Source organism: Psammomys obesus, unplaced genomic scaffold, assembly GCF_907164565.1.
Source record: "Psammomys obesus unplaced genomic scaffold, mPsaObe1.curated_primary_1811, whole genome shotgun sequence".
NCBI lineage: Eukaryota > Metazoa > Chordata > Mammalia > Rodentia > Muridae > Psammomys > Psammomys obesus.
The window spans coordinates 2,023,038-2,046,803 of record NW_026585643.1 but is presented as its reverse complement, the minus strand read 5'-3'; the positions used below and the strand labels follow the sequence as shown (position 1 = coordinate 2,046,803).

Sequence of the window (23,766 nt, the reverse complement as noted above, 5' to 3'; positions counted from 1 at the left end):
GAAAGGAAAGGAGAAAGGAAAGGAGAAAGGAAAGGAGAAAGGAAAGGAGAAAGGAAAGGAAAGGAAAAAGGAAAGCAAAGGAAAGGAAAACGGGCCAATGAAGAAGCCACCATAGTTGTAAACCCACAGCGCCAGCCATGTGTGGTCCTTCCTCGGTGGTCAAGCAGTTCTTTGGATCTTTTGCCAGCTTCTTGCCTCGCCCTCCACAGAATTCAGCTGTTGCTTTCTATTCTCACCTTGGAAATGTTGCCCCAGCCCTTCCTCAGCCCCACCCCTATGCCCCAAATCCACCCCTACCCTGACACTGTCAGCAGCAAGGGCCTCAGGTTCTGACCTACTGAGTACAGCCTGGGACGGGAGCCCCTACCTCCACCCCTCCCACACCGACCTTCCTCCCTGCCTCTTCCTGGGAGGCTGAACTTCCCCCTCCTGTCAAGGTGCTGTCTTCCTCCACCAACACAGAGCAGTTTCCTCTGGGCACACCCCTGGCGTTTTGCTCTTCTCTACTTCCCTTCAGCCTTAGGCTTAGGAGCCTGCATCCCTCAAATCTAAAAGAGAAAAGGGACGGTGTGGAAGTGGCTGGAGCTTCAGGTGGCTATCCTCAGCTCTATAAAGCCCTGAACCCTTTACCATCCACTGGCCTCCTCTTCAGGTCTAAAAGCAGAATATAAACATCTGTGACCAGCTGCTGGCCTGTTAGTCACTGGTGACAGCTGGCTCTGCTGCCCCACCCACACTGCCCTGGCCAGTCACCCACCCTCCAGTTGTCACTAGTGTCCCCAGACATCTAGTCCTCCTGCTGCCCAGGCAGGTCAGATCCTGTTGTGCGTGCTGGAGTACTCTCTGGGCTTTCTATATGTCCTTCTGCCCATGTCCAAGACCCTTTTATAGATTCATCTGCCACTTTTGATTTGTTCATTTTCTTGTTTTGAGGCAGGGTCTTACCAGGCAGGTCTCAAACTTAGCAATCCTCCTGCTTCAGCCTTCTGTGGTGCTTGGCTTACAGGTGTGCACCACCATGCCTAGCTGACCCTTGTCTATCTGTCTGTCTGTGTGTCTCTCTTCATCTCTGTCTTTCTGTGTATGTCTCTGTCTCTCTGTGTGTGCCTCTGTCTCTCTGTGTGTGTCTTTGCTTCTCTCTCTTTCTCTGCCTCTCTCACTTGATTTCCTTGTGTAGCTCTGGCTATCCTGTAACTCAGTCTGCAGATCAGGCTGGCCTCGAACTCACAGAGATCCACTTGCCTGTGCCTCACTGAGTGCTGGCATTACAGGCATGCACCACCATGCCCAGCTTTAATCTTACTCCTTCTGAATAGTAGTAAGTCCCTTCTGAGCAGATTCCCACGTTCCACCTTTACTGAGCCTGCTGAGACAAGAATCACGCAGGCTTTACTCACTAAAGTCTTTTCTCCCTCCCTGTCCACTTCGTAATTTCAACTTTGCTGTTGCCCAAACCAGAAACCAGCCTTTCTCCTAGGTCTCCCCTGTCAGCCACCACAGCTGCTGGTTCTGTTCATTGCTTTCCATCTACCTGGCTGGCAACTAGCCATCCTTTAGCTAGATTTCTAGAAAAGCCCCACAACGTGGGCCCCACCCCATGCCAGCCTCCATTTCTCCTCAACCCCCAGTGCTTTCTCTCTAGTCGGGAATTACCCCAGGGCTCCATCTGAGTGACACATAAAGCCCTTTAAATGTTCCTGGTGGGTGTTGGGATGGAATGCAGAACACTTAACATGCTGTGTGAGATGTCTCACAATCCACCTGCTGCCGTCTCCCCGGCTTCGCCATCACCTGCAAGAACGTGAAGACATAAGATACTGCACCACTCAGCTGACAACTCCATAGAAAATGAAAGCAGAAGATTTTAAGTCAAAACTGCATACGCCCAACAGAAAATAAACCAGGATATGTTTGAATTTGTGAAGCATCTTAATCTGGACCAAACTGAAAAGAAAAAAAATTATAGTTTTAAATTTTACTTTACGTGTATGAGTGTTTTGCCTGCATGTGCGCACTGCACTACGCTCATGTCATGGGTGGGTGGAAGTCAGAAGAGGGTGGCGGATCCCCTGGAACTGAGCTAGACAGTTGTGAGCTGCTATGTGGGTGCTGGGAAACAAATTTGGTTACTTCTGAAAGAGCAACAAATGGTCTTAGCCTCTGAGCCGTCTCTCCAGCCCCCAAATGGAGAAATCTTAGCTGATGCTAGGAGAGGCACTAATAAAGTACAGAGAAACCATAGATTGAGGCATGGGGAGTAATTCAAGAGCAAAGTAAAAGTGCTTGCCTAAGGGAAAGAATAATGGTTCCCAAGCGGCGTCAGCTACAGCAGGGAGAACCAGCACCTTACCTCCCTCTCTGTGCTTCACTTTCTTCATCTATAAAGTGGAGCTATGAACTGTGTCAGGTTTGGAAAGCACATAGCCAAGGGCCTGGCCAAAACTCAGTAAGTATGAGCTGTTACTGTGTGAATTTGTAAACAGCTGGAGAGCTGGGGTCCCAGGCTTCTTGAGCAACCTCCAAAAGCAGAGGGGATGTTTAGTGTTCTAGTGGTCCTTTACCTGTTACAATGTTTCTGTCTTCCGGGTGCTCAATTTCACAGTGAACACAAAGGTTGAGCCTAGTACTGTGACACCAAATCACAGAGGCTTGTGTGAGTTTTGACACGAGGCAGGGAGGGCTGTATGGATGGCATTAGGGGAAGGGACTGTCTGTGTATGGTGACTGTTTTAACTCCTCTGTTAGATATGAGAAAGCCCGCTTACCAGTCCCCTAAATGAGAATGTGATGGGTGGAGATAAGAGTGGCCGTGGCCATTAGTGAACAGTGTCCACAGTGCTGGGCTCTGGGCAAATTTTATTTACAAACAATAAAGGGAATCTCTGCCAGGCGTGGTGGCCTCCGCCTGTAATCTCAAAATCCTGATGGTGGAAGCAGAGGGTCGGGAATTCAAAGTCAGCCTCAGCTACATAGTAAGTTGGAGCCTAGCCTGGGCTCCATGAAACCCAGTTCTCAAAACAGAAAAATACAGAGGGACACTCAAATCTTTACTAAAACCTTGCAAACCTTGTAAAGCAAGAAGTATTCTTAGAAACCCAGATGGGCAAGAGCTGATTACTGCTTCAAGCTATCTAGAAGAGAAAATAACGGGATTTTGCCCAACCAGCTTTCCAAACAGTCTTCTGTTTTAGCATCCCTAATCTCTTTCTCTCTGACCTGCATTAGTAAAAGTAAAGACCTTTGCTTTTGCAGAAGGCGCTCTGGGATGGCCTTTCTGAATACCACACAGGCTGTGAGCCCGGGACTTTGCTCCACAGACTCTCAAGCGCCTCATATACTTGTTCACTTGTCTTTCCCCTTCACCTGACTTTGGGCTCCGGTAGGGCAGGGACCACGTCGGTCACATTACCTGGTATCCTCTCCACACCTAGACGGAGCATGGCACGTAGCAGGTGTGCTCCAAATATGAAACGCACAGGGGCCGCATATGAGCTCACACTGCCCTCCTGCACTCTGCAACCGGGCCAGCTCCCGGCAGAAGTCTGGGCACATACAAAAGGCAGTGGAAAGCCAAGGCCCAAGGTAGACGGCTTAGCCGAGAGTATAAGAACGATGCACTTGAGGAAGAACAGGAAGAGCAACGAACCATACCTCTTTATCCCCCAATTCTAAAAAAGAAAAAAAAAAAAAAAAAACAACAACAAAAACCAAAACAACCTCAAGCATTGGCTCCATTTTCATTGATTTATTGAAAAATAAAATAAAAATTCCTTGAAAGAGCAAAACTGTACTTAACAGGAAAGGGTTTGGATACAGGCCTGGGTGAGACGGTGAGCTTGGCGTACTATATGAAGAGGCGGGAAAGAGGTGGTGGGGGGTGAAGAAGTACAATGTCTGCTAAAACCTCTACAGCTAGCCTTTCAGCTGCAGGCAGCACCCAGCACTCATCCCATCAGGTAGTTTATCCAGAATAGCTGGGAGATGGCATCACAGGGAACGGAGGTACAAAATCTGAAAGAGCTCTCATGCTTGAAGCTGTTGCCAGAACCCTATTGTGGCGAACTTGAGGTCAGGGAGGTTCATCTGGGTCCCAACTCAGCCCCCAATGAGCAGTATGAATCTGGGCAAGCCATTTCCCTCCTTCCTCGGCAGTGAAACAAGCTGGACTTCATGGCAACTTCTCCTCTGGTCCCAGCATTCTGCAACCTACGCTCGGGAAGAAAACTGGATCGGCTCTTCGAGGGCTATGAGGAACCCGAGCCAGAACAGCAGGGTTCTAGCCTTCCTCTGCAGACTGACAGCTCGGCGGTGCGGAAATGCTGAGGGATGAGAACAGGCACGCGTGCCTGTGAGAGGCTCACTCCCACTGCGCGTGTGACCTCTGCACAGAGCACTGCAGCTGAGCAAGACAAAGCAAGAGATGGGCACAGTGCAGGCAGGAGGAGAGCGTTGTGGGCGTTGGAAGCGGGCGAGAGCAGTAAGAGGTAAAACCACCCGGCACCTGGCCGTGTGTCAGATGCCCCCCTCCAAAGCGGAGCATGGGCATCACTGGACCTAACAGAAGCAGCTCTTCCAGTACAGATGACACACTTGGCACCGGGGTCCTTGATTCCTGGAGGAGCTCACCATCACAGCAGAGGTCAGGAATCATCTCCCCTGACTGGAATCAAATGAGGTAGGCCAACTCATCTCCTTCTGCCTTCCCTTACAAACAGGGAGGTGGCCTAGGGATGATCACCTCCACCCAGAGCCACTGTCCTGGAGGCCTGGGGAGGCTACAACCCCGTCTTAATGGCGGGGAAGGCAGATGAGACTGACTGGAGAAGGCTGCTCCCCATTGCCAGTATAGTATGTCTGTGCCACCGAGAACTCCAAGTGCAAAGGCTCGCAGAATGCACAGCGTGAGGGGAGGAGGCGCTCACATGGCAGAGGGCTGTGGTGGCCACTGCGAGATCCAAATCCACACTATTAGGTGTAATAGCGTAAGATGTTGGGGAGGACACACACACCAGTACACACCTGTGTGTCTATGAAGGGACGAGACGGCACGCAGGGAAGAGCGTGAGCCTGACCTACTTTATTAAGGAGACATTCTGCTCCCAAGAGTAAAACTGCCGGAGCTCACATAGGACAACTTTGGCACATTCTCCAAACACCCCAATCTAGGGGTGTTTCCATGGGGACAGTTCATCCCTAGGTCAAGGCAATTCAGCAAAGCTTTATGAAGCGACATCTCCACAAAAGGCACAATGAGGGCCCCCCCAAAGAGCTGAGAGCACTGCTTACGGCAGAAGGGGGACTAGCAGCAGAAACCAGGACTGCTGGAGCAGGGAGCTCCCCACCGGCTCGAACTCACTGCTCCAGGTCCTTGAGGGACAGGGCTGTGCCACCCTTGGCAAAGGCCTTCATTAGACTGCTGGGATAGATACAGCCCAACTTGTCTGGGGTCGGGAAGCCCCACACCCTATAGAGTGATGGGCTCAGTCGGTCCCCGATATAGAAGGGACCCACCCATTTGGCACTGCTGCCATTCCTGGGGAGAGACAACAGGAGGACCTGGTCGCCCACACTCCACGCCTTCTCCTGGCTGTCCCTCCTGAGACGTCTGTTCTCGGCCTTCTCGCTTGCTTTTTCCGCCACCCTCCAGTGGAGGTCCAGCAGCTCCCTCACCAGCTGCAGCAAGAAAGCATCCATCTTGAGCCCTTCGATGTTCGCACTGCTCATCTCCCACCACAAGGGCTCCGTCAGCCTCATCTCGCCCCCAGTCAGGACCTGGAATGGTGTGGCCTCCGTGGTGGAGGCCCTAAAAGCCAGGTGCAGCAAAGGCAGGGAGGCTGCCCACTTCTTGCCGTGCAGGAAGATGAACTCCTTGAGGGCCCTCTTGAATTCCCAGTAGGCCTCTGAGCTCATCAGGCAGGGGAGCTGGAGGGCCCTGCTCAGTGTCGTCACCTGGGCTCCCAGGGCCAGCCCACAGCTCACCAGGACGTGCCGGGCGAACTGGGAGCCCTGGGCTGCCTCCAGCCTTACGGGAACGCCCCATCTTGCAAACACGTGCTGCAGTAACACCTGGGCCACAGCCATGTGCGTGTAGGGCTTCAGAGGGAAGGCCTCCACCCAGCGGGTGTTGGCGTCAGCCACGATGAGCACGTGCTTGTGCCCCTCCTCGCTTACAGTGACGGGACCCACCACCTCGATCTGCAGGCTCGACCAGGGGGCGGTCGACCTGGCAGGCCACGGGGAGTCGATGACTTTCAACTCACTGCCTGTGAGGTTCCGGGGGATGCAAAACAAGCAGCTCCTGCAGTAATCTCTCACCTGCTCCTGCATGCCAGGCCACCATCCCAGCAGCCGCAACCTCTTATAGGTCTCCTCTGGCCTCTGGTGGCCCCCCACGGGGACGTCATGCACGGAGAAAATCAGATCCCTTCGCAGTTGCCTCGGGACCACCCAGACCCTGGGATGCTTTTCCCCCTTAAACATGAGCAGGCCACTGTCTTTGTCCAGGCTGAGTGAATGAAAGGCAGAGCTGAAGGGAGAGGGCCCAGACAATTTCTGCCCCACCTGCAGCTTGGTGATGATATCAGCCAAGAGACTGTCTCTCAGCTGTAGGGCCAGCAAGTTGGGCTTCCTGCCTTTAGTACGGGGGGTCACCACTGGCACTGGAGCATCCTTTGGCAAATCCCACCACTCCCCGCCCCCTTGGGCACCCTGCTTGGCCAGAGTCTCCACTGTCACGGCAAACAGAGATCCCCGGTAAGAGGTTCGGTAGATAAAGGGAAGGGATGAGAAGCCGGAAGTGAGGGATATGATATAGGAGGGCAAGCTTGGATGAGGTAGAGAAGCCCCGTCGGATGAGAGGAAGCCCCGGGCTTTCCAGAGCGGCAGGAGCTCCCAGAGAACGCTGAAGATCCAGTTGCAGTGGGTGAGGAAAACCACGGGGAGGTGGGACTGGCGGAAGCGCTCTAGGCCACAGGCCACAGCCGCCAGATGGGCATAGGTGGATGTATAAGGGGAACAGGAAAAGGCAAGTGACACCGGGGGGCTGGTGGGGGACAGGACGTAGAGACCAAAACCAGCACGCAACTCGTCGTCTTCATCACGGTAGAAGCAGTAGCCAGATATGTGGACGCAGATGAAAGCAGACAGGTCAGAAAAGGGAGGCAGAAGCTGGAAAACCCGAGGCATGGAGGAAGCGGCCGTCAACAGCTGGTTTTCCCCCAGCAGGCCCTGGAGAAGGGACAACTCCAGCTCCCTCTTGCCTTTGTCCTGAACCAAGAGAGACCATCGAATCAACCACGCTTTGGAAACCTTACGGCTCTCCTGTGTCTCGTTGTCCACAGTGGTCCGGGAGGCATAGGAAAGACACAGAACGACTGGATTGTCTCCAATGCATTGGGAAAAATGCTTGAGGGCCCAAGCCACAGCATAGGGGCTGTCCCCCCCTGACTGGGGACCCTCGCTGTCCTCGTCGGGGAGGAGAGGTTTTGAGGTATAGGCGATGGGGTGCTTCCTTCCTGAGTGCTCCTGCTGCAGGAAGGCTGTCAGTGACACTTGGCTGACGGTCACCTCCAGGTAGAAGGGTAGAAGGGCGTTGGGGGTTAACAGGCAGAGGGCGGACACCAGGGCTCGTTTCAGGGCCAGGAAGGCCTTCTCATGGTCCTCGTTCCACCGCCAGTCCGGCTTCTGCCTGAGGAGGCTGTGCAGGGGGCCCACAAGGACTTCATAGTCAGGGATGACATCCCGGTGGGAATCCATAAAGCCCATGAAGAAGGAGAGTGCGGTAAAGTTGCTGGGGATGGCGAGCTGTGCAAGCTGGGCAAGAACCTGCTGACAGGGGGGCTTCCCATCCCAGGGGACATCCAGGGAGGGCGACGACACAACCGGCAGGAGGTCGATGTCTAAAGCCTCCTCAGAGGGGTCCTGCAGGCTGAGACACTGGAGGATCTCCTCGGGGAAGGAAGGGCATTCGACTTCGAATGCCGACACCAGGGAAGAGTCATGGTCATCTTGCTCCTCAGGCGTTGGCATTCCTGGCCCCTCCATCGGCTCCTCCTCCAGGCTTTCCTCCTCCTTCTGCTCCCCGACTTCTTCCACACTCTGTAGACCCACCAAAGGCTCGGGATCAGCATCATCACTCAACTCGGAGACGCCGGCTGAGCTGGGAGGGAGGGTCTTCCAGACCTTCAAGAAATTGCCTATGTCCATATCCAACCTATGACCAAGACAAATAGAAGGAGAGGGGGAGCCCCAACCCCACAGGTTATGCAAGGTGGAAAAAACCACATGTGTGGTCAACCCCAAAGAGCCTGACCTCATCTCTAAAGGTTCTTCCTGTGCAGCAGGGGTCAGTCAGGAGCCAGTACATAAATAGCTGCTGTCTAGGTTAAACATGCTAGAACTTCAACAAGGATTCTTCTGTGCTTTGAAAATGTATCAAACTAAAACCTCGCTGACTGAGATGGTCAGTTTTCACTGTCGGCTTGACATAATCTAGAATCAACTGAGAAGGTAGTCTCAGTGAAGGACCTGGGGGCATGTCTATGAGGGATTACCTTGCTTACACTGAGGTGAGAGGACTATGGATTACATTCAGGTGCCTCCCACTATGGGTGGCATCATTCCCTAGGCAGGGGATCCTGGACTGTGCAAAATGGACAGAGTGAGCTGAGCGCTAGCAAGCATGCATCCATTGGTCTCTTCTGATAGCAGACATGATGTGACCAGTGCCTCTGTGACATCCCCACCTACACTGTGAGCTGAAATAACCCATTCTCCATGAGCTGCTCTCCTTGGGGTGTTTTATCACAACAACAGGGAACAAAACTAAATAAAATAAGACCATGAAGTATTTAAGCTAGTGTCAATGACTTGATAAGAGGTGACTGGCACTGTGACCCCAGGATGACCGTTCCAGGGAAAAGTTAACACTGGAAGGCCTAACACACCAACGCCTCAGCCTCATTTCCGAAAACTGATGAAACGAGATGAGAGGTGGGGTGGGCTGGCTCATCTAGGAAATGAGGAATGAGTTCGTTTACGTCCAACTCAAATTCTGAGGATCAGAGGAGACGACCAATGTGACAGCGCAATGCAGACACAGCTCTCTCGGACGCAATGAAAGGACTAGGCTGCCCGCTGTCACTCAGCCGCAGCAGCGTAAAGCAGAAACAGTCAGGTGGCCCCACAGAGAACAGGTTCTTCTACCCAGTAGACACGCATGGAATGGAACGCTGCACCGCTGCTAAAGGGCACTGCGTGAGTTTGCATGGCATGGGTCCGAAGACAGCAAGAAAACGCTGAGCACAAATGCCAGCCGTGGAAACGCACATGAAAAGGTGGGAGTGGAGTGACAATTTTGGGATTTTGGTTTCCTTAAAAAAAAAAAAAAAAAAAAAAAAAACCAAAGCAATATTATAAGAATATGTTTTCGTTTCAGTCCCAGGTGTGGGGCTGCTCACAGCAGCTGACTATGACTTGCCTCGTGGTCTGGCGGAGGCACGGTTTTGCCAGCTGCAGATAGCTTCTGCAATTGTGTGATGTTTGGAATTCTGGGAACTTCTCAGAGGCTATGTAAATGCCAGGGCCCTGATAGATGGGTGGCTGTTGGTTGGTGGTTGTTCAGGGGGTTGGTGGTAGTTTGTTAGTAATCATGCTTGAAGAAGAAAGAAATCAGAGTAGGGAATCTCTATTTCTCTCTCCCACTCTACCCTTCTTTCTCTTCTATCTAGTGATAAGGGATAAAAGTGGGGAGGGGATAAAGGGTGGGGAAAAAGCAGAACCCACCAAGTAACAAAGATCAGTTACATGTGAAGGAAACATTAAAAGCATAATGTAACCAGTAGATATATAAAGATGTGAAAAGGCCAAACCACTCTCTTCACTATTAGGAAGTAGATAAATGTTGACTAACGCTAAAAATGCCCGGGAGGTGGAGAAAGCCTGACAAATTACCTGTTTGGCTTCTTCAGAAATTCCTCCAAGGTGGGGCCATCACGGCCCAGGGGGTCATCTGGTACCATGAAGAGATTCCCGGCAAAGGTGAAGGGCAGCAGGCTAGACCAGGAGAAAGGGGCAAGGTCATAGGTGAGCCCAAGCTTCAGCCACACCCTGTTGCCTCCACAGGTCTGAGACCCCACCCCCACCCCAATTGCCAGCAGGTACTGGGAAACCCTTCTCCAAGTCTCCTCTTCCTGCCCTCAACACCTGCCCTGCCACAGTCTGCGACATCACTGAGAAACAGGAGCTCAAATCCCCAGAGCATCTCACCGATCTCTGACCATCAGCTTCTTGGAATTATTCACTAGGATGTGAATCTGCTCATTAGTGACAAGGACCCCGTCTGTCTCCTCTGCCAGCTTGACCATGAACCTGCAAGGGAAAAGGAAATCACCTACTGCCCGGCACTAGCCCTGTCATTGTCTGAACCTCCCTGGCAGGTCAGACAAAACTGCCCTCGGTAACCAAGCCAGGGCTATAGAACATAGCTTCTCTTCCACTTGGCCATCTGGGAACCCAGCAACCCCCAGAAGCTGTACTTGGTTGCACAGACCCCCTCAAATGTATATATACCACACACCCCTCTCCTACACATAGGCTCGGGCAACACAGAACCGCCCCCTGGTTCTCATTCACACATGGGTATTTTCTGTTCCCATTTTTGCACCTGTGAGATATAAATAAAATACCAACCCCGTGTGGCTGGGATAATTAAACTGAGGTGGTGCTCTTAACCGTCTCATTCAGTGCCTAGTGCACAGCACAGTCTTTTTCATCAAAGCACAGCACTCTCGTTCACGTCAAGACGTACATCCTCGTATATAGTAACACATAAAATCATGTGGCTTAATAAACAAATCCATTCTCTGGAAGATCACTTTCTGCATAAGGCTCAGCATCCCCCCAACCCCTGAATTTTAACATGCTGCTCCCCAAGTGCCCAGCAGAGGGAGCTTCTACAGAAACGTCATCTTCCCTTAAACCCTTGTCTGGATTTAGAGGATGGTGAGTCAGTTCTGGGAGATGAGAAGCTTGAGGGGCCTTGCCCAGCCCTTTCCCAGGCTTGAATATTGTACAAATTGCAAGAAACAGAACCTCTCCCTACCCAAGCATGCGTGGTTCCCAAGTGAAGCCAAGAACTTCCGGCTGAGCATCTGGCCTAGGACTATAGCAGAGCCATAGTCTTCCCTGCCCTAGTACAAGCAGGGTCCCAGACTCCCCTAGGCACGCTGGCTCTATAGCCATGCTAGACAATGAGGGCTGAGGGTTGACAAGCAGAAAGGATGTCAAGGTTTAGGCAAGCCAGGCCCTTCGAACTTCATGTCTAGAGGCTTGCGCAAGGATCTATATAAGGTCACGTATATACCTCCTCCCAGCACCAGAGTTGGGGGAAGAAGTGAAGGCATTCCTTGAGACATGAACTTTAACCCAAACCGGCACCTGAAAGCCTCGAGTACCTCTGACTCTCATGTGAGATACTGCTCATCTGGATGAGCCTCATGCTCGCGAGCCAGTGCCTGGCCTCCGCAGGCCACGGAGGAGGAAAGCCAGCTGACTCAGGGAAGTCCTGCACCAGAGTTCCAGAGATGGCAGCAACCTTGTGCTGGGGAAGGGCCAGCCTTTGGCCATCGCCTCATTCGTGCTCCAGTCCCTCCTCTCAGGCATGGCGTTTATCTCCATTTCCCCCTGCGGTGGGACAGCACCCACCCCGAGCCCCACAGAGGGACTGGGGAACGGCGTACCTGTAATCATAGGTGGTAATCTTCCTGCCATTCTCCAGCTGGGAGGGAGTGATTGACAGCATCTTGAGCGAGTGAAGCTTCGTCAGAAAGTGGCTCTCTGAGGGTGAACACAGAGATAGGGGAAGGCCTGAGTGGGAAAGATCGTGGCGGGGTGCTGGAAGAACAAGCCAGAAAGGCAAGGAAGAGAAAAAGCCCGGTGGTGCAGGAAGGGCCGGGCAGCCGCGGCCGTCTCACCTCTCACCCTCCGGGTCTTCCTCAGCTGCCAGGTGGGCACAAACACAGTGACCTCCCGGTGTCCTCGGTTCCAGAAATACTGCACTGCCATGGCAATGCCTCGGCAAGAAAAGAAGTGCTGGAGTCCGTGCCTGTGGAACGGTGGGAGGGAGGAAGATGTTTCCCAGAAGGCCCTGCCTTACCATTTACCTCTGCCCTGAGGCCCAAGCAGGTAACATCCCAAGAGCACCCAAGATGCCCTCTCCCTACTCACCCCACTGAGCCCCCCCCTTCCTGAGACAGGGTCTCTCTGTGTAGCTCTGGCTGTCCTGGATGGAGCTTACTATGTAATCAAGGCTGGTCTTGAACTCACAGAGATCTTCCTGCCTCCTGAATGCTGAGATTAAAGGTGGGTGTGCCACCACTCCTGGCCTGCAGCCCCTGTCCTCAAACAGCTACTTAAAGACTGGGGGAAAAATCCCTGACCACCTACTGCACGCTGAGAGCCTGTTCAGCGCAAGAACCCCACCACATGACAGACTGTGCAGTCTGGCACGGCTCTGCGCTAACACCTCCACAGCAGAAAGCACGAGCACACAAAAACAATCTCAGGTTGCGGTCAGGAAAGGTTTCTTGTAGGTTTGGGGCCAGGTCTTGAAGTCTAAGCTGCTGAAAAACCGGCTCGGGAAAGTACGGGCCTTTGCAGCAGGTAGAACTGAGCCCAAAGGCCAAGGAAATCTCTGGCTGACCAGGAGCAAAACTCTTCATCTCTCAGACTGTACCTACCTCTACCTAAGAACAGAAACCTACTCTTCTGCTACAATTTTGTACACACTACCTACCATGCAGTAGCCATTCAACATGGGCCACTCACTGCCCTCTCTGTGGGGCTATAGGCACACTGGAAGCTGCAGGCAGCCCCTTCCTGGAGGGTGGGTGTTCAGCTTTGGACACTGCTGCAGCCACGGGCGTTCCGAGAAGGTCAGGAAGGAATGCCTGCCTCCTCCACAGCACACCCAGCCCACGGCTACTCACACCATCGCCACACTGCTGCCATCAATGACCACTCTCCTCAGCCTTGGATTCCCAGGCTCCTCAGACAAGTTCATCTCGAACGGTGTGTCCAAGGCCTCATTGAACCTCTGGAAGCTGGTCACCGTGTTGTTGGCCTGTGGCTGGTGAGGTGACTGCCTCTGGGGCCCCTCCCAAGCCCCAAGAAGTCCTTCCTTCAGGAACTGATGCTTATTCCTGGAGGCCAAGCTGGTACTGGGTTGTAGACCCTGCCTTCCAGCCTTTCCCTGGCCTTTGGGCGCTGTAGTGCTACTCTTTGAAGCCTGGACCTCACTGCGGACTTTGGTTGCATCCGCGGTCGGCCCTGTGACAGTGGACCCCTTCTGGGATGCTGATGGTTTAGAAGGTCTGGAGGCTTTGGGAGCTGCAGGTAGTTTGGTGGTCGCAGGTGCTTTGGGAGCTGCAGACCCTGTTTTGGCTACGGCCCCAGTTTGAACTTTGGGGGTTTGGGGACCTGCGGGTGTTTTCACTGAAGGCATCTTCTGAGCTGTAGGAGACTGGGGCATTGTGGGTGTGGTAGCAGCTGCGGGGTGACCCATAGCTATGTTTGGGACTGTGGGCACCACAGGAGCTGCTGGCTTTGCTGGAGCCAAAGGCACTTCGGGAGCTGTGGGCTCTGTGTTCACTGCAAACTTCTTTGGAGTTGCAGGCACTTCGGGAGCTGCAGGCAGCCCCTCCCCAGCGGGTAGGTGTTCAGCTTTGGACACTGCTGCAGCCATGGACATTCCAAGAGTTTCGGACACCGACTGACCTGTCATCCTGGCTTGAGCCACGGGCCTCCCTTGAGCTGTGGGTCCCTCTTGCTCTGTGGGCAGTGTTGAAGAAGTTAGCTTTTCCAGGTCTTTGGAATCTGACAATGCACTTCTTTCATCTCCTTGCTTAACACCAGCTTGGGGCATAGATGCCAAAGACGGCCCTGCTTGCGGAAGTCCTGGACCAATCTTCTCTTTGATACCACAATCTCCCGGCACCACAGATAAACTGATGATTTTTGTGGGTGTCTCTGGCCTCGTGCTATGCTTTAGGGCTGTCTCCCTTCCTAGCTCCCCATCTGGTTTACAAGCTGGACTTTCTGCACTGGGCAGAGGAGCCAGTGCTTTCGACTTCCACTCCAGGTTTAAGGGCAAAGGATTCTGTCCTGGCAGCTTCAGCTGAATGGGGCCCATGGGCCTCTGCCAGAAGGGGAAACTGAAGCAAGCCTGGGATAGGAGCCAGGCCAGGTGAAGAGAATGCAGCTCATTGATCTTCCAGAAGGTTGCAGCAATAGTCCCTGGCCATAAGGGCCCACAGGCTGGCCCAGGGGTCCAGGCCTTCCAGGATGGACATGCGCTCAGAGCTGAGACCGGCGACTGCAATGAGATTCTGTCTTCTACCCTCTGTATCTGCCTTTGCTGCAAGAGGGCTTGTGTGTGGTTTGCAGAGTCCTGGTTGCTGATGGCTTGCACAATGGGTCCCTCCTCATGAACGCGGTTCATGTCCCCTTGCTTGTTGGACTGGACCCTGGAGAAAGTCCAAGTTTGTTGAAAAGATGAGAAAGGCAATTTGGTCCCAAATTACTATTTCCTTGGGATCAGGGGCAGGGCCGGGAGGGCCGGGGTGGAGAAGACTGAGTCTCTAGGACTTACCGTGCTGGCTGGTGTGCTGTCTCCTGCTGAGTGCTCGGAACTGGGATCGGGGGCCCAGCTGCTCCCAAACTTGTTACTCTCTTTGAATGTTCTGCAGCCTGATTCCAGGTTCCTATCTCTAAGCAGGGTCCAGGGCTGTCTCCTATGGTCACCAGAGACGAGCCTTCCTTCTGCTGCTGGGCAGGGCAGATGAGGACCTCTGGGCTGGAGCAGCTGCTAGAAATGCCAAAGTGGCTGAGCCACTCCATGACGTCCTCCTGGCCAGCAGCGTCTCGCACCAGGCTGAGAAGCAGCTCCTGGACGGCCGGGGGAAGCTGCAGCAGGTCTCCCGAATACTGGTCTCCACGGATCCACACCAGGGCCCCGAAGGCCCGGGTCACCTCTGTCTCCCAAGCCTCCCGGGGGGTGACCGTTGAGGCAGGGCCCCAGCGCAGCCGTGCCACCAGCTCCTCCAGCCAGTTCTGTGTCATGGTGAAAGATTCAGTCAGCCCACCCACCATCAAGGAGCCAGGGGGGCCAGGTACTAGGTAGGCCAGGGTACTCCAGCAGAGGCAATCCAGGAACAAGCCTTGTGCCCCAAGGAAGGCGCAATGCAGGACTGGTGGATAGCGAACCTCCTTCCACAGCTCTGGGCTGCACAGACCCTTCAGATATTCCTGGGCAGGAGGGAGAGAACAAAGAGACCCAGCCTGTTAGTGGCTAGCCCCAGCCTGTCCTCTGCACCTCAGAAGCCAACCCCCTGCTAAACTCGTGCCCTCCTGAAGCTGACACCGCCAGGGCGGGATGTTCTGCCCTGCCCCACCCCCAGTTCCCAGGGGAGTGGTGACAGAATGGATGACGCGCAGAGTAAAGAAGGGAGAAAAGATCCAAGTTTGCAGTCAAGAGACCTCACACTAGTTCTAACGTGGCCTTAACAGAGGAGGAAGGATTGCAGGAGGTCTGCCATCTTCTCAGTGTCTTCACCTATAGCACGGCAAGTTAAGATAGATGCGCTCCGGTCCAGGTCCCCTGGCACTACAGAACTATGTGGCACCTGGGGGAAAGGAAGCTACGCACTGTTAAGTACTCTCATGTGCTGAGAACATGAGCAGGTTGGGGCAAGTTATTAATCCCCTCCTCCTGCCCGTGTCTCCCCATCTTTCCTGCCGCATTGGTCTACCGGACGCTTCGGTGAACTAAGTGAGCTTATTCAGGATAGCGCCTGGCACAGCCTGTTCCCAAGCTACTGTCTCATCAGAGCTTGCCCAAGTGCACACAGCTCGAGGGTGTCTGCACCAGGCCACAGCCTACATCTACCTGCCTGAAACCAGAGCTCTCTACACTTCCTCTGGCTGACTACACAGAGACTTCTGGGTACTCCTGTAAGATTCCAGCTTAATCCCTCTCCAGAAGCTCTCTAGCACAACCTGTACCTGTAACCATGGTTACCCATGTTGCCCAGTGGTGAAGATAAGTTGCTGGGCCAGTGCCCAGAGGAATACTCCACAGGTTCACATTGTATCTAACCAGAAGGAAGGCCTCTAGCTCTCTGGCTGACCAGCCCTCACATTTTCAGGGACAGCAGCTAGTTTCATGTAGCTACCATCATCATCCGGGTGATCTTCAAGAGCTCCTAAGCAGTCTCGTAAAGCACAGGCCCAACTGGTCTGAGCTCACCCTTGTGTCCTTCCACATCCACATCCTTAATAATCACCCCCCTTCCTGCCTTCCTTGACAGTTCCATTCAGTGACAAATGTTCCCCCTGCCCCCTCCCTTTAAAAAAAAAAATCTCCAGCAGCCATCTTGAAGCCCATATTAGCTCCTCTGCTCAGGGAACAGGAGAGAAGGATCCCAGAGGCTCCCTGGCCAGCCAATCTAGTCGGTCAGTGAGTTTCATATTCAGTGAAAAATGCTACCTCAAAAAGTAGGGAGGTGGAAGGGGCTGGAGAGATGGCTCAACAGTTAAGGGTGCTAGCTGTTCCATAGCTGCAGCTCCAGGGGATCTGACACCTTCTTCTAGCCTCTGAAAGTACCATACTTACATGGCACACTTACTTTCTCTCTCTCTCTCTCTCTGTCTCTGTCTCTGTCTCTCTCTCTCTCTCACACACACACACACACACACTTTCTCTCTCCCTTTCACCACACAGAGTTTAAAATGTTTATTTTCCATCAACAGTACACTATTTTTGTAAAAAGTATAGCAACTGATACCATTTTTCAAACAATAACTATGAACTAAGCTTTACTTAGATCTTATTTGGAGCCAGGCACGTGGACTATCCGATACATTCCTCTCTTAGTCCTACAGAGGAACTCTCCATCATCTTCCTTTTAAATGAGGAAGGAAGATCCCAGCCGCATACAGGCAAGGACACCCAGCACAGTGGCCCTAAAGTCCAGGCTCTTTCCCATGACGTTATCTACGCTAAAAAGCAAAACAAACAAACAAAAAGCAGGCATGCACGGTCCAGAAAAATGATTTGAACAATCTATAGATGACACCTAAAAATAAAAAAACTTCAAAAGCAAGTGCTATTACTTGTAATAATATATTGCCCAAAATTCCACAGATCCTCTGTCGATTTGAAGTCAAATAAAAACATTAGCCCCAAATAATATTATACCCCTCTGTGCATGTGAGGTGCTTACAACACCTCAGGATTCTCCTTCCTGTTTGCTTGCTTGTTTGTTTGTTTGTTTGTTTGTCAAGACAGGGTTTCTCTATGTAGTCCTGGCTGTCCTGGAATTCATTCTATGGACCAAGCTGGCCTCGAACTCAGACATCTGCCTGTCTCTCCCTCCCAAGTGTTGGATTAAAGGTGCATGCTGCCACCACCCAGCTCTCTCCTTCCTTCTTGAGTGTTCAATCTGCCTTCAAGGGCCACCTCACTTTACATGAAAGAATGTCAAAAAAGGCTAAGAAAAATGATAGCACCAAGAAGCTTTGAATTCAAAGAGTGAAGGGAACAAGGAAAAAGGCCAAGTTCTTGGAGAAGAAGAGCAATCTGAAAACCTAGTACTCCTTACACAGAGAGACAGAGACAGGCAGAAAGAGAGACACAAACTTCCCCACCTCAGAAAAGCTTACTACCATCACTCTTCTCAGAGTCACACCAGAGACTATGGCACACGGCACGTAGGACAGATTTTGAAAACAGAACACACATGACTCTTAGACATTAGAATGTAATTACAGCGATGAAAAACCCACGAAAAGAGTTGAAAAATAAGTCAGTCAGAAAGCCAGAGTTACCAGGTATGGTGATGCACAGCTTCAATTCCAGCACTTAGGATACAGGGGCAGGGGAATCAGGGCAGCCTGGTCTACACAGCAAGTTCTGGGAGAGCCAGAGCTACAGAGAAAGACTTTGAAAATAAGAAGCCAGAGCCAGACTTAGAAAGTAGGAAAAACACTGGAGGGCGAAGAGGTGGCTCAGCAGTTAAGAGCACTGGCTGCTCTTCCAGAGGACCTGAGTTCAATTCCCACATGGTGGCTCGTCATTGGATCTGGTGCCCTCTTCTGGTGTTCAGGCATCCAGGATGCAAAGCACTCATACATAAAATACATAAACAAATAAACCTTTTTTAAAAATGGAAAAAGCAAACAAAAATGGGAGAAAAAGTAAAGGCCCTGCAAAAGCTTATCTAGATAGGAACTCGGAGGGCAAAGTGGGTGTGAAGGGTGGGCAGCCCCAAATGCCCCAGACCCAGAGACCATCAAGTCCAGAAGGAAGGCCTAGTGAACACGGAGCAACATGGGAAACAAAAACAGACATCTACACAGAGCAGGTTCACCGAGAGGACTCAGAACGTTAGAGAAAGCTACAAACTTGTTCGAGGGAAAACATGTCATGCAAAGGAACAGGACCAGAACAGCCTCAGACTTCTCAAAAGCCAGATATCAATAATGTCTTCACATTTCTAAGAAAAAAAAAAAAAAAAGCTGCTCTTTATCACTCAAGACCAGCTAAACCACCAATCAAGTAGCCTTCAGATGCGTAACCTAGACCTACACAACCTACAAACACGTCTCTCCTCCTAGGAAATACAGGGCTGGCAGTGGCTCCGTGGGATAGCCTCGGTCCTGGGGAAAATGTATTCATATATATTATACTTGTGTATATTATATATATATATATATATATATATATATGTATATATGTTATGTGTATAATAAATGCACTATATATTAGGAAGCCACTTAACTCACTCGCTGCCACCGTAACAAAATACCACATGTTGGGTCATTTAAATTGAGCATAACGTTATTCGGCTCCAGGTTTTGCAGACTGAGAAACCCAAGAGCGTAACACCAGAATCCAGCAAGAGCCCCCATGGCAAGGCAGAGAACAGGCAGGAGAGTCCCAAACGTATAACAAACCCATCTCATAATAAATAACCCACCTCTTAAAAGCCATACCTCTTAATACTGTTACAATCACAATTAAATGTAGCATGTGTCTTGGTAGGGAAAAGCCAGGCCATAGCACCTCTACAGAGCAATTTCAAAACAAAGAAAGAAGCCATGAAAAGAGCTAAACAATCTCCTGGATAATCAAGAGAAACCTCAGAATGTCATCAATTCAGCAGTCATTACTGAACACTGACTATCACTGTTATTATAGGAGAGCCAACTAGTTCAGACCATGTATGGCTCAGGAAACAGGCATGCTTTGCTTCAGCACTCCCTTTGCCAGGGCGCCGTCCCGAACAAACTGCTGCTGAGTGCTGGCTGCATACTGAACCCCCCACCCCCACCCCGCACTCAAGAGACTGAAGCGGGAAGGTTGAACTTAGAACACCAGCCTCAGCTACAGATTAAGTTGACACTAGCCTGGGCTACATCCACATCGCTAGACCCTATCGAAAGAAAGAAAGATAAGATACGGGGGAGGGGAGAAAGAAGGAGAGAGTCTTGCCTACAAGAAGTGCAGGGACAAAGAGGAGCAGAGATGGAGGGACTGGCCAACCCGTGACTGGCCCAACGTGAGACCCACCCCACGGGAAAGAGCCAACCCCTGACACCAGTAATGATCCTCTGCTCTGCTTGCAGACGGGAGCCTCGCATAACCGTCTTCTGAGAGGCCTCATCCAGTAGCTGATGGAAACAGATGCAGAGACCCACAGCCAAACAACAGGCCGAACTGGGAGTTTTGTGGAAGAATGGGAGGAAAGATTGAGGGAGCCATAGGGGTCAAGTCCATCACAAGAAGACCTACGCGGTAAACTAACCTAGGACCATGGGGGCTCACAGAGACTGAACCACCAACCAAAGAGTATGCATGGCCAGACCGAGGCCCCTACACATATGTAGCAGATGTGCAGCATGGGCATTCTGTGGGTCCCCTGACAATTGAAATGGGGCAGGGGCTGTCTCTGACTCTGTTGCCTGCCTTTGGACCTCTTTCCCCTGGCTGGGCCGCCTTCTCTGGCCTTAGCGGGAGAGGATGCACTTAGCCCTGCTACCTGTGACTTGATGTGCCAGGGTGGGCTGGTACCCATGAGGGGCCTCCCCTTCCCTGAGGAGAAAGGAAGAGGGGGAGGGGAGAAGGGGGCTGTGATCAGGCTGTAAAATAATGAAATAAATAAATAAACGGAGCCGGGTGTAGTGGCGCACAGCTGTAGTCCCAGCACTCAGGGAGGATGAGGCAGGCGGATCTCTGAGTTCAAGGCCAACCTAGTCTACAAAGTGAGCCCAGGAGAGCCCAGGCTGCACAAGAGACCTTGTCATAAAACAACAACAACAACAACAAAAATCAGCAATATGAACAAAGAAAGGCAAGCCATTTGAAAAGAAGTTTTTAACCTCAGTTAGACCATAAAAGCAAAAAGAAAACAAAAATCCTGGAATATTTCCTATGTGAATGATATGTACAGAGGCATAACAGAGCAAAATGCGGGCTTAGAAAATTGAGACACAGACATGTCGGGAAGGAAGAGGGAGTAGCCGTGTAAGAGAGCTAACCCTTCATATGTAAGAATAGTAATAAGAGAGCAAACGTCTGAAATCGGTCCAAAGACAAGAGTATCTGCATGCTGTGTGAGAAACACAAGGATTCATCAATGCCAGAAGGGTCCTGAAGGACAGGGAGGAAAATGTGATCTCCTTTTGTGACCTTTTAAAAGGACACAATAAGCCAGCACACACCTGTGATCTCAGCACTCCAGGAGGCAGAGGCAGGCAGATCTCTGTGAGCTTGAGGCTAGCCTGGTCTACAGAGCAAGTTCCAGGAGAGCCAAAGGTACACAAAGAAATCCTATCTCAAGAACAGCAACAAAATAATAACAATAACAATTTAAAACTTACATTTAAACAGAGAGATTAGGTCCTCAGTCGTAAGACAGACATGTAGGCAAACATTCCATAATCAGCCCATGGGGAAGGTATGCAACCCTGACTTAGAGCATCTGTCAATTTCTGTGGTGTAAACATTCTCACCATGGCTATACCTGTGTTCCTCCACTAGCCTGCCAAGTTCCTAAAATTTTGACAACGGATGTGTGTGAGCCAAACCCGGCACACACCTGACAGCAATCAATCCCCATGGTTCTGCTCAGCGAGCACCAGGGACAGGCCAGCTTCCGTCTGACGACCCAGTTCCGGAGCACGGACCCCAGAAGCTACGTCTACTATTGCTGTCTTCGGATCCCCTTCTCCAAAAATAAGAGAAGCAAGCATGTCACCTCTCCTGCCTGGCACTCCACCCGCCCTCATAGTCAGCTGCCAAAATAGTACAGAAAGGATGTTCAGGGTTTGGCCATTGGCTCGTTTAACCACTATTCACCTCCCCTGTTGCTGGTTGCTTTCATCTCAGGAAAGCCAGCTTCTCCAGGATGGCTTTCCTGCCTGGAGTATGGTATGCAGCAATATCTCTGATATTTCCTAAATCCTGCCCCTGTACGAGAACTCAAAAGCACGAGTTTAACAGAGATTTTTCTCGAAAAGCAAGCACGAGTGACATAAAAACACACCCTATTTTAAATGAGACCGCATCTTTCTTGAACCCCTCTGCCACTCAGACCAGGACAAACAACCCCCCCCCGCCCATTGCCCCTCCGTCTCTCCCAAAAGTTCTATACCAGGTCCCCACAGCTACAACTGAGTCAGCCACACTGCCTCCATACGGAAAACAAGACGTCCTCACTTGCATTATTTCAGCTGACCCTCACAGCTCTCACATGAGAAGAGTATTATTACATTGTTTTACACATGAGGGGAAGAAGAGCTCAGGATGGGTGAATTATTAGACCTGGCCCTCTTCAAACTATGCTTCTCTGTAAGGTGGTGACAATGTGTCCAATCCAGATCTCCTGACCCCCGCAACAAAACCTTATCCTTTCCTTCAGTTCGACACCAGCACGAGAAAGGAAGTTACCCAAAATCCCTGAAAGCTACGCTCCCACCTTCACCAGTGTCTCTCTCCAGGGTTGGAGAGCCTTAGGGGTGAAAATTATGCCCCAAAGAGGCAGCAGTGCAGGTGAGAGCTGACAAGCTTGAAGAAGCGGACCTGAAATTCAAACAAGAAACACGAAGTGGGGCGTCTCAGACAGCGCTATTCAGGGGGGCATGGGGAGTAGGTGGCTCAGTGGCACAGGCCCTGGATTCAGTCCCCACCTTAATGCAGGCTATTTAGAAAACGAAGTAGTTGGTCAATTGGTTGTTTCTCCATGAAGGCTGTACAGAAATATTGAGAACATAAAGAACCCAAAAGCCCCCTCTTGCCTTACCCTGCCACCACCCCACCACCCCGAAACTAAGGGGCCCCTGCACATCTGCTCTCTGGGCAAACACCTCTCCCCTCCCCCAGCACCTCTGTCAGAACTAGAAAACTGCTGATGCAGCAGCTGACTGGGCGTGCTAAGGGAGACATTTTCCAGCTCTCTCTCCTTCTGCTGGCTGTGTTCTGGGCCTCCTTGGCCTAGGCCTTGACCAACTGGGATATAGATAAAGCCCCAGCTGAAGACCTAAGACTGATGTGTATCAGGGAGAAGGGAGCCTTAAATCATTCCTACAGGAGAAGATAAGTGAATGGGGAAGGAGGCACTGAGGCAGAGGAAGGAGTCCAAGCAGAGAAGCTGGAGAGAGGAGCCAAGCTGAGGGTAAGCACGAAAAGCTATGACCTGGCCTGTCCGACGTTGAGCCCCACATAGCAGGCCCTTTCATCCCAAAGTCCATGCTCCTCCTCCCACCTTCCCTGGCATCCCAAGGCAGTGCCTTCCAGAAGAGATGCATCCTGCCCTGAGCCTCTCTGAGAGGCTGTTGAGCCCAGCAAGAATACAGGACTGGGTCCTAGGTTCTAGTCCAACCTCCACCAACCTGCTCCTACCTGACTCTGGTGGCTCAGGCAGGCCCTCACCCTCTCTGAGCCCTAATGCCTCCTCTATAAACTGCCAACACTGCTCTAGAAGTGGCTTTAGGGCCCTCCTCTAGTACTCAGAGAAACAGCCCGGGATTTAAGCAGACAGAAAGGATGGAGGCCTTCCAGAGTCTTGGTGAGAACAAAGACATGTTGCAGAGGCCACAAAAAATGTAGGCCCTTAAATTGATCCCAAGATGGAAAACCGGGACCCTGAACGCTGAGGCCTGGCCAGGGAAGACTCCTAGAAAGAGACTCTGAGGAGAGGTCCTCCGAGCACACTTGAAGTGACACTACAGGAACAGAAGTGGCATGCAAGGGAGGGGTGGGGCAGAAAAGAGAGAAGGAAAGAGCAGAGGGACCGAGCTGGATTGCCTAATACCTGCAAGCCAAGCAGCAGAACCCCATCTGAAGACCTCTGGGGACCGCGGACTCTCCAGGAGTGAGAGAGAGAGGATCTGACTAGAAGGGATAGGTGGGGGAGGGAAGGGAAGCCTCTTACCTTGGCTTTGCCCGTATTTTCTCGGGGCCCCTCGAGCTGCAGCCAGAAGTAGGGGGTGTCGGGACGGCTCTGGAAGGCGTTCACCTTGACTCTGAAGATGCGCTGGACTTGGAGGCGCTGCCGGTGCACCCGGGGCTTCGATTTTGTCTGCACCATGAACCATTCCTGCGCTGGGGGCTTACCCCCCGACAAGAGCATGGCTGCCCCCTCCCGCCCCTGGAAAGCTTGAGACGGTGTCACGGATCCCAGCGCCGAGGCCCCCAGCCCCGAGGCCCCC

At 51.9% G+C, this 23,766-nt stretch overlaps 1 protein-coding gene across 1 annotated transcript; it reads right to left on the bottom strand.

Annotated features, from left to right (window-relative positions):
• Nucleotides 1-3,732: 3,732 nt before the first annotated feature.
• On the bottom strand, nt 3,733-23,766 carry Nynrin (NYN domain and retroviral integrase containing). Its single transcript, XM_055616509.1, has 8 exons — nt 23,490-23,766; nt 14,648-15,303; nt 12,987-14,522; nt 11,973-12,103; nt 11,739-11,835; nt 10,267-10,368; nt 9,952-10,053; nt 3,733-8,212 (listed from the first exon to the last, which is right to left on the bottom strand). The coding sequence occupies exons 1-8, from the start codon at nt 23,685-23,687 to the stop codon at nt 5,353-5,355; spliced, it is 5,682 nt and encodes a 1,893-aa protein (XP_055472484.1). The 5' UTR covers nt 23,688-23,766; the 3' UTR covers nt 3,733-5,352.